The sequence below is a fragment of the Xyrauchen texanus genome, chromosome 28 (genome assembly GCF_025860055.1).
Source record: "Xyrauchen texanus isolate HMW12.3.18 chromosome 28, RBS_HiC_50CHRs, whole genome shotgun sequence".
Classification (NCBI taxonomy): domain Eukaryota; kingdom Metazoa; phylum Chordata; class Actinopteri; order Cypriniformes; family Catostomidae; genus Xyrauchen; species Xyrauchen texanus.
In genome coordinates, this window is record NC_068303.1 from 12470151 (window position 1) to 12486335 (window position 16185).

The following is a 16185-nucleotide window of genomic DNA, read 5'->3' on the forward strand; positions in this document are numbered from 1 at the left end:
CTTGACACGTACTGAGATTCAGAAATTATGAGAAAATTAGGACTGAATGTTGAACTCACTGTTCCATCTTCCATGAGTTTGAGGCAGGAGCCAAAGTCAGCCAATCGGATATGACCGTTCATGTCCATCAGGATATTGTCTGGCTTAATATCCCTGATTATACAAACACAAACAAGCACAAAAGTTCTATAATATCAGCAAATCAGCAGCCACAAAAAAGTACCATAGTATTAATAATAATAATTAATTACATTTATATGGCACTTTTCTAGACACGCAAAGCACTCTACATAGTATAGGGTATAGGGGGAATCTCCTCAACCACCACCCGTGTGCAGCATCCACCTGGATGATGCGGTGGCAGCCATAGTGCGCCAGAACACCCACCATACACCAACTATTGGTGGAGAGGAGAGAGTACAGTGATGAATCCAATTTATATATAGGCGATATTTAGGAGGCCAATGGGCAGATTTGGCCAGGACACAGGTCTTAGACCCCTACTCTTTAACAAGAAGTGCCCTGGGATTTTTGATGTCCACAGAGAGTCAGAACCTCGGTTTAACGTCTCATCTGAAAGATGGTGCTTTTTTTAACAGTATAGTGTCCCCATCACTATACTAGAGCATTAGGACATTTACATTTACATTTACGCATTTGGCAGACGCTTTTATCCAAAGCGACTTAGTGCAATTATTACAGGGACAATCCCCCCGGAAATACCTGGATTTAAGTGCCTTGCTCAAGGACACAATGGTGGTGGACATGGGGTTCGAACCAGCGACCTTCTGATTAACAGCCCTGTGCTTTAGCCACTACACCACCACCACACAGACAGTAGGGTGAGCGCCCCCTTCTGGCCTCACCAACACCTCTTCCAGCTACAAAAGTAGTTTTCCCCAGGAGGTCTACCATCCAGGTACTGACCAAGCTCAACTCTGCTTAGCTTCTGTGGGTAACCAGAAACAATGGTATTTCTCTATATTATTACCACGGTTTATGGACCTGGCACCATGGGGGGTTTGCATATACTGAGTGAGGGCAGCAGTAGAAGGTAGAGAGATTTTTTTTTATTCCAAGTGTTGATTATTATCAGCAATGTGCAAGAAAAGACGATGAGTGCATTGGTGTGAGGTGAGAGGCAGGCAGTTGAACAGAGTGCTAAACTGAAACCTGTAGTAGGAATTTAACACACATATTTCGGTCTGTGAGTGTGTGAGAAACTCAGTGGGTGGTGTAACTTTTTCCATAATGGCTTGACCTCCATCCACACCAAATAATGGAACAAAACACCAATGTTTATAATATACAGCACTCCTGTTTTGAGTGTCAAATTTCATAAGTAATCTGACCATTAATAAATCAAACTGAAAACAAAAACCAGCAAAAGGCAACAATGATCTTTTTGTAACAATAAGGGTGCTCACGTGAAAATTTGGTACACAAATTATTTAAATTAACATACAGTACTTTCATAGCATTTATTAAACATGGTTAATGTTTATTTCTTCATATACTACTACGTTTTCAGGTTTAAAGTTACATAAACTTACAATGAACCATAGCACATTTTTAAATTAATATATTATATTAATATTACATTTGATAAATTAACCATGATTGTTAGTAATTACTGTATACCTAATGTATTAACTAATGGAAATATATAGAACCATTTTTGTAAAGTGTTACACAATGTTTTAAGTGTTCGTTCATCGCAACAACTGATATCACAATGCAAAAACCACCTGTGGGGCAAGATGTCAGAGCCCAACCCCATAAACAAAACCTTGTGACCCATATTATCCAACTGGTATTGTCAACATTTCCGAACACTAAATTGCTCACCAACATCAAGACATTAGAATAAAATGTATATGAATGTATAAGGTAAATGGCATTAGGTCCTGTAACATTTCACAATTTTTCCATCACCTTGCTTTTTTTCTTCACTAGTTCATTTGAAATAGTCTTTGTCTTAAATGACATACATAGCACATAGTTCCTAGACAGAAATAGCAAACTGCTGTTTCAAACAATTTTATATAGTATAACATGTTACACTGCAGGACATGTCAACTTTACAAAAGTATGTAGTCAACTACCCGGGAATACAACAGACTGCAGAACTGACCAATCCCTGCATTAAACAATGATCTTTTATTTTTCTATCTATTATCTTACATCAAAATCTGACCCAAACCCAGTTTGTCAGGTCCATTCAGGCCCTTTAGCAAACCTCTAAATATCCATAATCCATTACCAAATTACTTCCTGCACACTACCCAGACCTCTCCTTTTCCTCAATCTGTCACTATGGTCTTTAACGGTTTCCTCTTGGCTTGATCAGGCCATTCTCAGCGTCATGGTGCTGTGCCACAGAGCAAACAGCATAAAGCAGCACCCGCTAAACCAATTAAGGAGGTAGCAAGACACTGAGCCGCTAAAAAACACATAACAAACAAATGTGCGCTACGGAGCCCATAGATTTGCACTTGAGCTAACAAGGGTTTAGGCTAACTTAGTTTACAGCAAACAATGTGTAAACTGTTTAGGGTATAGCAGGTGATGATGATAGCTATTCAGACTTGAGTATTCTCAATATCATTCCAGCTGTGTGTTTTTTGATATTGCTTTAAAGATCAAGTAGTAACCAAGCTTGCCTTTAAAATCAGTCAATAGTTTGGACACACTTAGTTTAGACACACTTAACCTTTATTATCACTAATTTCCACATTTCAGACTGAATAATATTCAAGTCTTCAAAACTCTGAAATAGTGCAAATGGAAGTATGGGAATTATATGGTGACCAAAAATGACCAAACCATCTTATATTTCTGATATAAGTAGCCACCCTTTGCCTTGATTAAAGCTATGACCATTTTCTCAATCAACTTAGAGGTATCCACCTGAAATGCTATTTTAACAGAATTTAAGGCGTTTCTATGTATGCTGCGCACATGTTGGCTGCTTTTCCTTCACTATCCGGTACACAACACAAAACATCACAAAATCAAACAAAAGCAACAAAAAACAAAATCAAACAAAAGGTAAAAAACGAAAGAAAACAAACAAACAAAACAAAGCAACACCTAACCGAACAAAACATAACATAATGTAACAAAAAAAACAAAGCAAAGCAAAAATACAGCACAAAACAAAACAATGCAAAAAACAAAAACAAAAAAAAAACTGAAAAAAAAATAAAATACGTTTTGTGTAGAAATACATAAGTATACACAAATAAAGCATTTCAGAAAAACTTGTTTTAAACATTAAAGATTAGATCAAAAGGTTTTTAAGATTATCAGAAACATACTGTAAATTCAGTCAAGCGTGTTTAAATTTAACATTGGTAGTATGTTAAACCTGGCTTGCCTTAAATCTATGTTAAACTTGATTAACCTGGCCCCATGCCTCCTGCTATTCTAAAAGCCATTCACTTTGTAATGCTCCATTATGGGGCTTGGTCTGGTCAGCAGGGGTTGTAGTGTCTGTGATAATTGGGAGACTCTGTCCCCGGCTGCCATCTTAAGGAGCAGTGGACTGCGAGCAGAGGGAGGTAATCCCACTTTATGACCACAATAGCCATCTGTAAGCACCATCTGGCCCTGCCTCATGCCTACCACAGAGGGAACTGGTCAACTACACACAGGAAGAGAGAGAGAGGGGAGTGGGACTCATTGGATAAGGATGCTGGATGCATTTCAACAATCATTTATCGTACTGAGCTCAATCCATTACATGATCTTGATCCAAAGACCTCTAATAAGTATTTGGAAACTTCAACTTGTAGGTCAAGGCACTCTGGTTCAATAAAAAGCTGTTTTACAAGCATTAAGACCGCCACTGGTATTGCCAAACAAAGCTCTTTATGAGATCAGCCAGGCAACGACTGTGTATATCTCTCTTTAATATGGGAATCTTTACAGGTAACAAGAGATTACTTCTTGACTTATGAGGTGCGATGAGCCATGTCTTGTTGGCAAATAAAATTCCAGCTTCTCTTTAGGAATCAGCTGAGACAAGGGACCTTACATCACACACAAGGCATTAATCAATAGCATTCATGATCAATAACCCAGTGAAGACACACATAATGCAGTGGTCACACACAACAAAAACACATACAAGGGCAGATGCTAGTGTGTCTGGCTGGCTCTTCAGCTGTGACATGGGCAGGTCCTCTTCTCGAAGGGCTTGATAAACACAGAGGGCACCCTATGCAAATATCTGTCCGAGAGTAACCAGGTACTTAACACAACTTACAAGCACAATCTCTAAAAATCCTCCACTTTAGCACAACATCTTGCCCACTTAGTCTAATGAGGGCCGGGTGAAAGCAAGCACTCCAAGCTGTTCCTGGAAGAAGCTTTCAGGGGAGCAGCAAGATAATGTGACCTGCATGGCGACTGGAAACAATGTGTGAAGGATATTTTAAATTGTAAATGTGAATTAAGACAGAAACAAAATTCTTTTGAAATGGTTTAAAGACACTATAGGAAGAGAACATGGAGTGCATACAGTTTAATCCATTTAAAGGATTAGTTAATCCGAAATTGAAAATTCTGTCATCATTTACTTACCATCTTATCCAGTACTGCCGCTCCCTATACGCATACTACACAGTCTGCGTAGGGCATAACTCCATAGGGGACACCATCTTACCCTAGGAGGGCACCAGAAAGTCCACCGGCTGCCCTTACTCACACTTTATACGTTATTCAAGTACCCGAAAGCAGTTGCAAACTATCAATTTGGCCCTGGTCATATCATTACAAACTGGTATGACTTTCTTTGCGTGGAAGACGTGTCATGCCAAGTTGACAATATATACGATTTAGTTGACAATATATACAAGAAAAATAAATACATTTTATTTCAATGACGTCAATTTCAATTTCTAAATGGTATGAGCAGCCAGTGTCGGCACAATCCATTTTGAAGCACACAGCACATGCAAACTAAATACAGTATTTATCTAATTAAATCTGAGTTTTTGCGGTTTAATCATCACAACGAAGACATAATGTGATTTTAAATTGTGCATTAAATGTTTACAGAATGACATTCGTACATCTGATTGTATTGTTCTTGGTACAAGTGCATGGCTTAAAAAAACTTTGAGTCTCATTACATTTTTAGATGTGCTTTTTTGTCCCCATTTATTCTCACTATGAAATGCATGAGCATTCTGCTGAACTTAAACTCCTATAAGGTTCCATGGTAAAAAGAAAGCCATATGGGCTTGAAACAACATAAGGGTGAGTACATGATCACAGAAATTACATTTTTGGATGAACTACTCCTTTAAAGCCTATTGTATGCCTTTAGAAAACTTGGAAAATGATGCATGCAGTTGCATGGTCTAAATGTATGACACTTGTGGGTCCCTTTTTTTAACTTTAAAGTGAGACCATTGAATACCATGGTACAGAAATAAATGAACATGACATTATTCAAAATGACACCTTTTGTGTTCCACATAAGACAGAAAGCCATATGGATTTGAAACAACATGAGGGTGAATGCTGTAAATGATGACAGAATTTTCATATTGGTGTGAACTATTCCTTAAAGTCAGTTTTCTGATATGGTGCATTGTTAAATGTCAACTCATGACTGTGCATTCTTGCAAACTGACATACATACACAGATACACTTATTCCCATATGCTCAGCCTTCAAAACGGTTTGCTCATTCAAAAACACACCCACACCAATCCCATCCCTTGAGACCAATCCATGCTGTTCCCACCCTCCTCAAACCAGGCGTGCCAAATCTCACGAGAGTAGAGTTGACCACACCTCTAACCCCATGATTACTGCCTTAAACTTCCCTCTGCCTGTCCCTCTGGCTGACCCAAACACAGTGTGCAATTGGTAAACCAAGAATACAACAGCTGCATTTAAATTTATGAGAAGAATGTGAGTACATTAGAGAAATGATGTCTGTATATGTACCAAATGTGCTTCGTGGGATTAATTAAAGCCTGTTGAAGCACACCCAAAGTCCCAGTACAAACACATTTATCACAGCTAGGACTTTATGCAACTGCTGTCTATCATTACGCAAATGTGGAGAGGCCACTTCCTGTGTGATAACTGAAGATGGGTTCCAATTCAACCATGACTCAGACTAAACATGGTCTTTTCTGCTTCTCTGACTTCAGTGTTCTTTGTTGTTGATTGATATAACAATAAAAAGCAGTGAAACTGTCCTAAAGAATCACTTCTTCCTAATATAATGGCATTTAATAAAGAAATATTCACAACTAAATAAAAAAAAGAATACATGCTATCAATTACCACAGGCAATTATATTGACTAGTCCCTCAGTTTGTAAAAAAATATAAATCACATTTACAGTAAGTAATGCACTTACAATAGAAGTCTATGGGTCAAGGTACTCAGTACTTTTACATGTAATTTACTTACTTTTAAAATGTCATATAATACAGACAGAAATCTTTCCATTCCAATTTCTGTGAAGTCAGACTAACAGGCCTAGAAAATGCAGCTGTAGCTTGGATTTGTCCAGCTTGTACATGTTAATTGGACCACAATTGGTATGTTATTCAGTGTTGTGCTCATGCTCTGAAAGACAGAGGTGATAGGACATGCGACTAGGCAAACTAGCGACTAGCTTGACTATAACTGCACATGTGAACATTCTTTTTTCTTTTTTTTTTTTTTTTTTTTTCTTTTTTACAAATTGAAGTACAATTAGAAATTATTATACATATAATTATACATCCGTTAAATTGTTGATAAAACATGTATTTAACCAGTAATGTTCCTTTAATTGCCCCTCTAGTTCAAAAACATTTCATTTAGAGATATCAAGACTCACAGGAAATAAAGAGTCCCAAATCAGGTGTGATATGGTTCCAATTAATTTGCAGAGAGAGAAAGGGCTCACCTGTGAACATAATGTAGCTGATGTACAGAGTCAATAGCCAGCACCATCTCAGCCAGATAAAACTTGGCCATGTCCTCAGGTAAACGATCTTCAAACTTACTGAGCAGTGTCAACAGATCTCCCCCTACATAGTAGTCCATAACCAGGTACTGAGAGGAGAAAGAAACAGGGAGGGAATTAGAAAGAAATAGTGGAGGAGAAAAAACATTCTGGAGGGGATGAAAAAAAAAAGACATAAATCTTTTGGTAATCGCAAGCAGCCTACATCTTTAAAATTGCCTTGTCACTCTTCCCTCGGATTAATTCATACTATCTCAATTACCCATGGCATTCTTTCTTCTATAAACCTCTTTATCACTCTGTTCCTCCAGTTTTATTCCCAAAATCTCCCACTCATGGCGCACAGTTGATAATACTTAATAAAAGAGTCTCTCTTCTCCCATAACCTTACATAAAAAAAACGGCACAGTTAAATATTTACGCTGCTATCCCATGAAACTCTCCATAACCAGTGACTGATGATCTTCACATTATCTCCCCCTTTTAATCTTATGGCAAATGATAACAAAACTGGAGGTTTCAGATGCTTTTGTTACTCATTGTGCCTTTAGAATATCTGTCTCTTGAAGTTATGAGCCAATCCACCTCCAAACCTGTAACCATCAAAGATTACTTAATTTAAAGCCATAAAAGTCCAACAGAAATCAACACAACATTGCTATTCAAATGAAAATAGTTCTAAACAAATCCAAAGCAGGACCAAACGCTGCATGTTGCCGACAGCCTGTTGAATGCTGTGAATACAAGCGGAGCAATCCAAACAGTGTTTTTATAGAAAAATATTAGCACTCTTGGAAGGAAAGCAACTTGTCCAACCAGATAAGTGGACCGGAAATAAATTCTGTATAATTCAAATATTAATTATGAAAATAAATCTGTTGCAAATGTCTATCTTTAACTCCACATTGTCATATGAACAACCAGTCAGTAATTATACTGATGAAAGTTTCACAAACCTTGAGTACACAGCAATAGTTTTGACAAGCTCATAAATTAAGAAACAAAATGTATTTCACTGTGAAACTATGGATTCTGTAACTGTAGCAAACAGAAATGCAGGAAACACCGTCTCACTCACCAAGTTGTTCTCGTCTTGGAAAGCATAATGTAATGTCGTGATCCACTGGCTGTCCCCGTTCACCAGCACGTCCCGTTCCTCCCGAAAACATGCCGTCTGAGGAAAGAGGGGAAATGTCAAAGAAAACCACATTACACTTTCAGCAATCAAAAATGCTTGGACTGACCCACAACCAAGGGGTCTATTTGGGGTCTATACTGAGAGGAATGGTTTCTGAATCATATAGAGCAAGAAATGTTTGTTTTAACAGGTTTCTCATGTCATGGGTAAAGATCAACACTCAACAGGGAAGCTAATGAATGACACAACAGGGGAAAAGTAGAAACGCCTGCATAAGCTGAATGGTAAAGCCTCATGCGGACTAGACACATTTTTTCTCATTATACAAAAATCATCTTGAGCAAAAGATACAGTAAATTACTTTACTGTAATTTACAGCTGAAACCCACCTCAGCCCTTTTCAGCATTTCCCATTTGTTAAGGATCTTCATGGCAAATACTTTGTCGCAATTTTTCACCTTTACTACTGCAACCTGTAAAGAAGACCAGAACATGAGTTCTGATTATATCATTTTACTAAAAACACTCGTCTTTATTGCATTTACGGGTGTTTCTAACTTCTTCCATGTCCAAGGGTTAACTTTCACATTAGAAACTGTCATAGCAACATTACCACGCCATCATCATTTATTTTTGCTACTTTTCAAATGCTTTGTTTTTATGTACAGCTATTTTACCCTTGTCCCAGATGCAGACTTTTGATCTTAAATTCTAAAAATCCATCATAAAAATATGAACAATAAAAACGTTTAAAACTGTGATAATCTAAACAAAATACTCCAATAAACATAAACCATTTCAATATTAATGTATTGTGTACAAATAATTTATTATACACAAATAACGACCCACAATTGAGGCATCATTTGCAACACAAACAACAATTTCTACCCTAATTAAGGTTTTCAAAAATTAGTGTACTTGTCTACTAAGAAGACTATAGTGTCAGAGAAGAACATGCTTGAGATTAAATACGAGACAAGTGAGGGAAATATTACTGCCATTTTATTATTCCTCCATATCCACCAAAGAATTTTATGAAACAAAATACATAAAATGAGATATGATGGAAAAGACATTTCTTGCTTCAGAACAATCATGGTTCTGAAACCATTGAAAAGAAAATCTGAAGTCGAGTGTTATTTAATAGCGGACATCAGCATTCAAAGAAGAAAGGCACAGCATATTATTCGCAGAAAACGGTTTATTTAATAATCTCTACTTGTTAAAACTGCAGAAACAATGTAGAAAAATCCAGCAGAATATACACTAACATATTAGGAACACCTGTACACCAACTTTTTCAGATACAGGTCAGGAGCTTCAGTTAATGTACACATCAACCATCAGAATGGGGAAACATTGTGATCTCCCTGATTTCAACCATGGCATGATTGTTTGTGCTAGACGGGCTGGTTTGAGTATTTCTGTAACTGCTGATCTTCTCTGATTTTTGCGCACAACAGTCTCTAGAGTTTACTCAGAATGATGCCAAAAAAATAAATAAATCCAGCAGGCGGCAGTTCTGCAGATGGAAACACCCCGTTGATGAGAGAGGTCAACAGAGAACAGTACGACTGGTTCGAGCTGACAGAAAGGCTACGATAACTCAGATATCCACTCTATACAATTGTGGGGAGCAGAATAGTATCTCAGAACATGTCAAAACTTGAGGTGAATGGGCTACAACAGCAGAAGACCACGTGAGGTTCCACTTCTGTCAGCCAAGAACAGAATGCTGATGCTGCAGTGTGTACAGACTCAAAAAAAAAATGAATCCATGGACCCAACCTGCCTTGTGTTAACAGTCCAGGCTGGCGGCGTTGGTATAATGTGTGGGGAATGTTTTCTTGGCATACTTTGGTCCTGTTAATACCAATCAATCATCGCTTGAATGCCACCGCCTATTAGAAAGTGGCCACAATTTACCCATCTTTTAATGGCTATTTCCAGCATAATAAAAAGTTGTCTCAAACTGGTTTCATGAATATGACAATGAGTTCACGGTTCTTCAGTGGCCTTCCCAGACACCTCTGGGATGTGGTAGAATGGGAGATTTGCAGCATGAATTTGCAGCTGATAAACTAGCAGAAACTGCGTGGTGCAATCGTGACAACATGGACCAGAATCTCAAAGGATATTAGTATAGTGTTCCTAATAAATTGCTCAGTGACTGTATACAGCAAAAGCATTATAAATCCTATTAGAAGAAATAAAGAAATAGAAGAAATGCACTTAAGCATTACTATCCTCTACCACAATATCATTCTGTAAAAAACAACTGTGGTTGCTTGCCTAAAATTGTCAGTCAAATGGTTTCTTCCTTTCTACATGGGCCAAAATAACTAGAACAATCGACCAAACTTTTCACTGTTAGTCAAAAGTTTGCCTTGAAGAGAAAGTTTAGAGCATTGGGTTAGGTTAAGCATGTGATATCTTTACTCTGTAAAATGATGACAAGACAACACATCAATGTTCTGGCAATGTCCCATACAGTGATTTGTCCCATCTTTGATCTCTGACATCAAGTATGTGGTGGTAACTTCAAAGATCCCATTTTACACACCCTACACATAAACTTATAAATAATGGCCATTTTAACAAACTACAGAGAGATGCAGCACTCTAAGCCCCTAAATGGTTGAGTCTCATGTTTAAATGTCCTGTGTTTCGAAGCTTCCTTGAAGCTGGGATGTAAACATTTTATAGAAACCTTTTATCTTCCAGCTGACTATGTGCTTCGTCTTCAAATTAGAAATTCACTAGCAGCTACTGGCTCAGAAGGCTACACAGAAAATTACATCATGGGCACTACACATAATCCATCAGGAGATGAAAGTGTATGACTGATCCTCATTCTGCCAGTGTTCCTTTGCACGGTTTGTCACAGCTGCATTGTTATTTTGGAAATGGCATCATATCAGGCAGAACAGACTTTCTGCAAGAGTTCCAGGAGCTGTTGATTCCAGATGGACTGAAGGGAGCAGACACTAGGACAGAAAAGCTGTCGAGAGGTGTGTCAAATGAGAAAGTTCCCTGGGTGGGGGATCATAGCTCACCAGACATTGACAAGTAGAGAAAACACATTTTGCCCAGTAAAAACTACTTAGTGGGATAGTTCACATTTTTTTTTTTTTACATTATTTTATTAACCGTCATGTTGTTCTTGTATGACATTCTTCCATGCAACACAAAATGAGATGTTATGGAGAATGACAGCCTAAGTAATCATTCATTTTAATTGCATGAAAAAAAAAATATGTTATTAAAATGAATGGTGACTATGTCAAACCTCTCCTTTTGTGTTCCACAGAAGAAAAGGGATTTCAGGGGCCTGGGTAGCACAGCGAGTAAAGACGCTGACTACCACCCCTGGAGTCGCGAGTTCGAATCCAGTGCATGCTGAGTGACTCCAGCCAGGTCTCCTAAGCAACCAAATTGGCGCGGTTGCTAGGGAGGGTAGAATCACATGGGGTAACCTCCTCGTCGTCACTATAATGAGGTTCTCGCTGATAAAGATGCATTGATTGACTGGAGGCAACTGAGATTTGTCCTCCGCTTCCCGGATTGAGGCGAGTCACTACGCCACCACGAGGACTTAGAGTACATTGGGAATCGGGCTTTCCGAATAGGGGAGGAAATATAAAAAATAAAAAAAGCCTGATGCCGATACAATTCGACTTTTTGCTTAACTTGCGCTTGGAGGGGCAAGGTGATCATTTAAGGGGGGAGGGACAAAGCCTACCCAGGCACGCACTAGATCCAGCCCTGGTTTGGAGCCACATAAGGGTTGAGTAAATAATGAAAGATTTTCTTTTTTGGGTGAACTACCAATGGAAAACAGGTGGAATGTTCAGTAAACCTGTTTGTCATCATTTTTGCCATTCAACTTGGTGCTACTAGTTGTGCAGAAATTAACTTCACCTTTAAGGTATTTGATTTCTGAGGAATTTAATAGATCAGCATCCAAGTGCCACAGAGCTGTTTTCTCAGTCACAATGAAATAAAACCTCAAAAATTCAACAAAACTGTTTGATGGGGTTTTAGAATGTGGCTCCCATTCAACGTTCAAGCTTCATGGGCCATACTGAACAGTTAGGTCACACTAAACCTAATAGTGCTGGTTACCTGGCCTACCTGTCCACCACACAGTCCCTACATCACACTTTAAGTCATTATAAAAGAAAATGAGCTGCCACAGGCTCTTAAAGTACTGAATGATCAATTTCCTTACACTAAAATATACAGTACCTGTGATGCGAAAAAACTAAATTGTGTAACTCATTAAAAAATTCTGACTTTATATGATGCAAAGGGACTGTTAAGGGATCTAATATTCTATAATGCTCCACAGAGCACAGGCACAATACTTACCTCTCCGAAAGCTCCCCGTCCAATCACCTTCAGGATCTCAAAATCTTCCTTGCACAAGCGCATCTGTTTGACACTGGAAGTGAAAGGTTTGGCTGTAAAAATGAAAAGAAACAGGACATAATCAGACAAAAAATAAAATGGGTTTAAAGGAATAGTTGACCCAAAATTTTTTATTCTGTTGTCATTGCGTCAATTTACATGCACATCAATATGCTGATAACTACCAAAAATCAGCTTATTCAAAAAATCTGGCAACGTAAGAAAAAATGTGTTCACATGAGAGTGGATATCATATGATTATTAAACATCAGACATGCACACAACACTTGGGTACACTGGATAAACTGGTAAGAATGGCAGTAAAAAGTATTTATATGCAACGTTCACCAGGATAATGGGCAAAAATGTGCATGTGCCAATCGGTTTATGCTTAAACTGTTTATGACCTTACCCCGTTTTTTCTTATTAAGCATAATTGGTAGGGGTGCACCGACCTGGGAGGGCACATGGGGGGCCAGGCATCTGTCTCAGCACTATTCTGTGAGGATCCCAATTTAAATCAGATTAATGTTGGCCACCATAACACTAATAAAATATATAACTGTTTAACCTTCAATAACAGCATGCGTCTTCACGCATTTGCTAAATAATTCGTGATTTGTGTTACAACAAGACGCCAAAGACAGTAAACAAATCATAGAAATTAATGATTTCTCACTGGAGCAGTTTAAAGCTTGTAATTGATATATTTTTCTTATTTTTGAAAGTATCTCTGCTGTGTGTGATTGCTCTCATGATCTTTGGTTGCCAGTATGTCACATTGACCTTTTGATATTGACAACAGAACTATTAATAACGGTTTTCAATACAGATAAATGCTACCATTTCACAATTCATGTAATTTTTATGTAATTTTGGTAACGCTTAATTAAAAAGGCTTCATTTCTCTAACATTAGTTAATGCATTAGGTATCATGAACAAACAATGAACAATATACTTTTTACAGAATTTATTAATAATAATGTTAGTTAATAAAAATACAATTGCTCATTTAGTTCATAGTGCATTAACTAATACAACTTTTTATTTAAAACATTTAATAGAATATGTTGTAACTTACATCAAGTTCATTAGTTAATGTTAACTACAGTAATATTGTTAAATAATGTTAACAAATGGAACCTTTTTTAAAAGTGTTACCGTAATTTTACTGTGTGGAGCATAAACATATAACAGCAGCATATAACTTGCAAAAGTGTGGCAAAGGGCACTTTAAGAAATGTTTTTAATCATATCGATGTCGGCCGTTCTTAGTATTAAAAAAATCAGAGATCCGTATCGGTCTCAAATTTCCTGATCGGTGCACCACTTATAATGGGTGTTAAGTCATGCATGCATGCTAAATGATGAGAAAATCCAATATGGGTGAAGTATTCCTTTAAATGAGGGGTGAATGGGGTTATAAAATAAATATAAATAAACCACACTTGTCAACACTTGAATGACTAACTTGCCCAAATGGCTGTCTAGACAAAAATAATCTTCAGAAAACATTTGGACACTGCCATTATTCTCTGTTTGCGGCTATGATGACATATGTTCCACATCCATGTCATGTCCAGGTCTGGGCACATGATGTAGTCATCCTAGATGGAGGCATTGGTAGGCTCAAATATCTAACAAGTGGAAAAACGTGGGAACAGGGGATAATCTCAACCGCAGTGCAAATAGATAAAAGTCTTCCAGGCTTACTCTCAACAAGAGCACAAACAAGCCACCCACACCTGCCGTCATTGAGTCCATGCAGGTCTAAACTTAGAATTTTAGAACAAGGTAACAGTGACCTTCCTTTGTTAGTACATCCTGTGAAAAAGCCTTACCTCATCTAATAGCTCTCATACACATTATTTAACTGTGCTGTTGCTAAATCTTTCCTCAAGAGCACACTGTCACAGCTGCACAAGACTCTTTTCCAATCAACATTGTGCACACAGGGTGGGGCGGCTCTGTTGCCATACCAACGCTGGATCGTGCAGAGGAGAGAAATTCAAAAAAAGTCTGGTCCTCTGAGAAAATGGAAAATGAAAAAAGGAAATGCCAGTCAGACTTAAACAGGTCAAAGTGAACTCTTTTAAAAGTTTCAGCTTATTTGGCACATTCAGATTGAGGAAACTCTGACAAAACACTCCCAGAATATACAGTGGCCCTAAAAAGTATTTAGACCCTTAAGAAATTCATCCTTTAAAATGTGTGAATTTAATTTTATTAGGTACCAAAATATCAAACCATGTGTATTTCGAAGACGGCTTAAAATCGATGTTTATAATAGCAATTCTGTTCGATGGCAGTTGTGCGTTTTTTACATTTATGCATTTAGCAGATGCTTTTTTCCAAAGCGACTTACAGAGCCCTTATTACAGGGACAATCCCCCCGGAGCAACCTGGAGTTAAGTGCCTTGCTCAAGGACACAATGGTGATGGCTGTGGGATTCGAACCAATGACCTTCTGATTAACAGTTATGTGCTTTAGCCCACTACGCCACCATCAATCTAGAAATTACGCAGAAATTATGGCATACATTGCAAAACATACTGCTTTATTTGTAAATTTTCAACACGTTCTTATTGATGCCATTTGATTTAACTCAGTGGTGTAATAGTGTCTGAAGAGGTGGGCATGCTGTGAATTTATGAAAGACCCAACCCACCCAACCCAATGCACCTGATCTCTAAAAATAATTTACATTTATATACAGTACATATGTAAAATGAAATTAAAAAAAAAAGGTCTGTTGTAATTATCGTCCCACATAAACTTACAAAATGTATATCAGGGTAAGTTTCTTACCATGTTATGGTAACTTGACGTTAAATATGTATTTAAATTAATAGGTGTCATTAATATTCCTTTTATTAGGCTACTATGAAAATTGTTAATACTTTATATCTAATAAACTAATTCATAATATGCAATAAACTGTTTAGCATTGTAGCTAATATAAGTGTAGTAATCTTCAAGTTAACACATTATCTTGTTTTACCATATACGTATATAGCATACATAAAACTGAATGGTTATTTGTTTTATTTGTGTACTATAATGTGCTTTTCTGTGTATAATGAAATTTTTCCCATTTAGAAATATAATTTGAAATTATTTGTATCATGAGAAAAAGGCATCACCGACAGCAGTAAAAAGCACAAAAAAGCACATCAAAAACTAGCAGTGGTGCAATAACGTACAGTATTTTCACAAAGTTTAACTGCATAAGTTCATTTAAAATGTATATATATTTGAATGGCGCATGTAAAGTGTGTACATGGGTGCCCTCCGCTTATGTCAAGTGCAAGGATGTGTAATCAAACTTCACATTATGATCGGGGCAAGGAGACTGCAGGATTTATAGTCAAAAGGGAGTTACATTTTGGTCTGTTCTCACCCAAAACCGATCATATCGCTTCAAAAGACATGGATTAAACCATTTAAGTCATCTGGATTAACTTTATGCCACCTTTTTGAAGCTTGGAAGTGTTTGACCCCATATACTTGTATGGAAATATTCAAATCTTATCTCCATCAAAATATTTTCGTTTGTGTTCCGCAGAAGAATTAAAGTCATACGGGTATGAGACGGCATAAGGGTTATTCTTGAGTGAACTATTCCTTTAAAGGATCATGTTCTGTTGCAG

General features: G+C 37.5%; 1 protein-coding gene across 1 annotated transcript in view; it reads right to left on the bottom strand.

Moving 5' to 3' along the window:
• LOC127621740 (serine/threonine-protein kinase MRCK alpha-like) overlaps nucleotides 1-16185 on the bottom strand; it is a 93262-nt gene that overhangs the window by 41066 nt on the left and 36011 nt on the right. Inside the window, exons 2-6 of the mRNA XM_052095451.1 lie at nucleotides 12495-12586; nucleotides 8510-8593; nucleotides 8061-8156; nucleotides 6923-7071; nucleotides 60-153 (exon numbers count right to left, since the gene is read on the bottom strand). Of these exons, the coding sequence (XP_051951411.1) occupies nucleotides 60-153; nucleotides 6923-7071; nucleotides 8061-8156; nucleotides 8510-8593; nucleotides 12495-12586 (515 nt within the window). The remainder of the gene's footprint in view (nucleotides 1-59; nucleotides 154-6922; nucleotides 7072-8060; nucleotides 8157-8509; nucleotides 8594-12494; nucleotides 12587-16185) is intronic.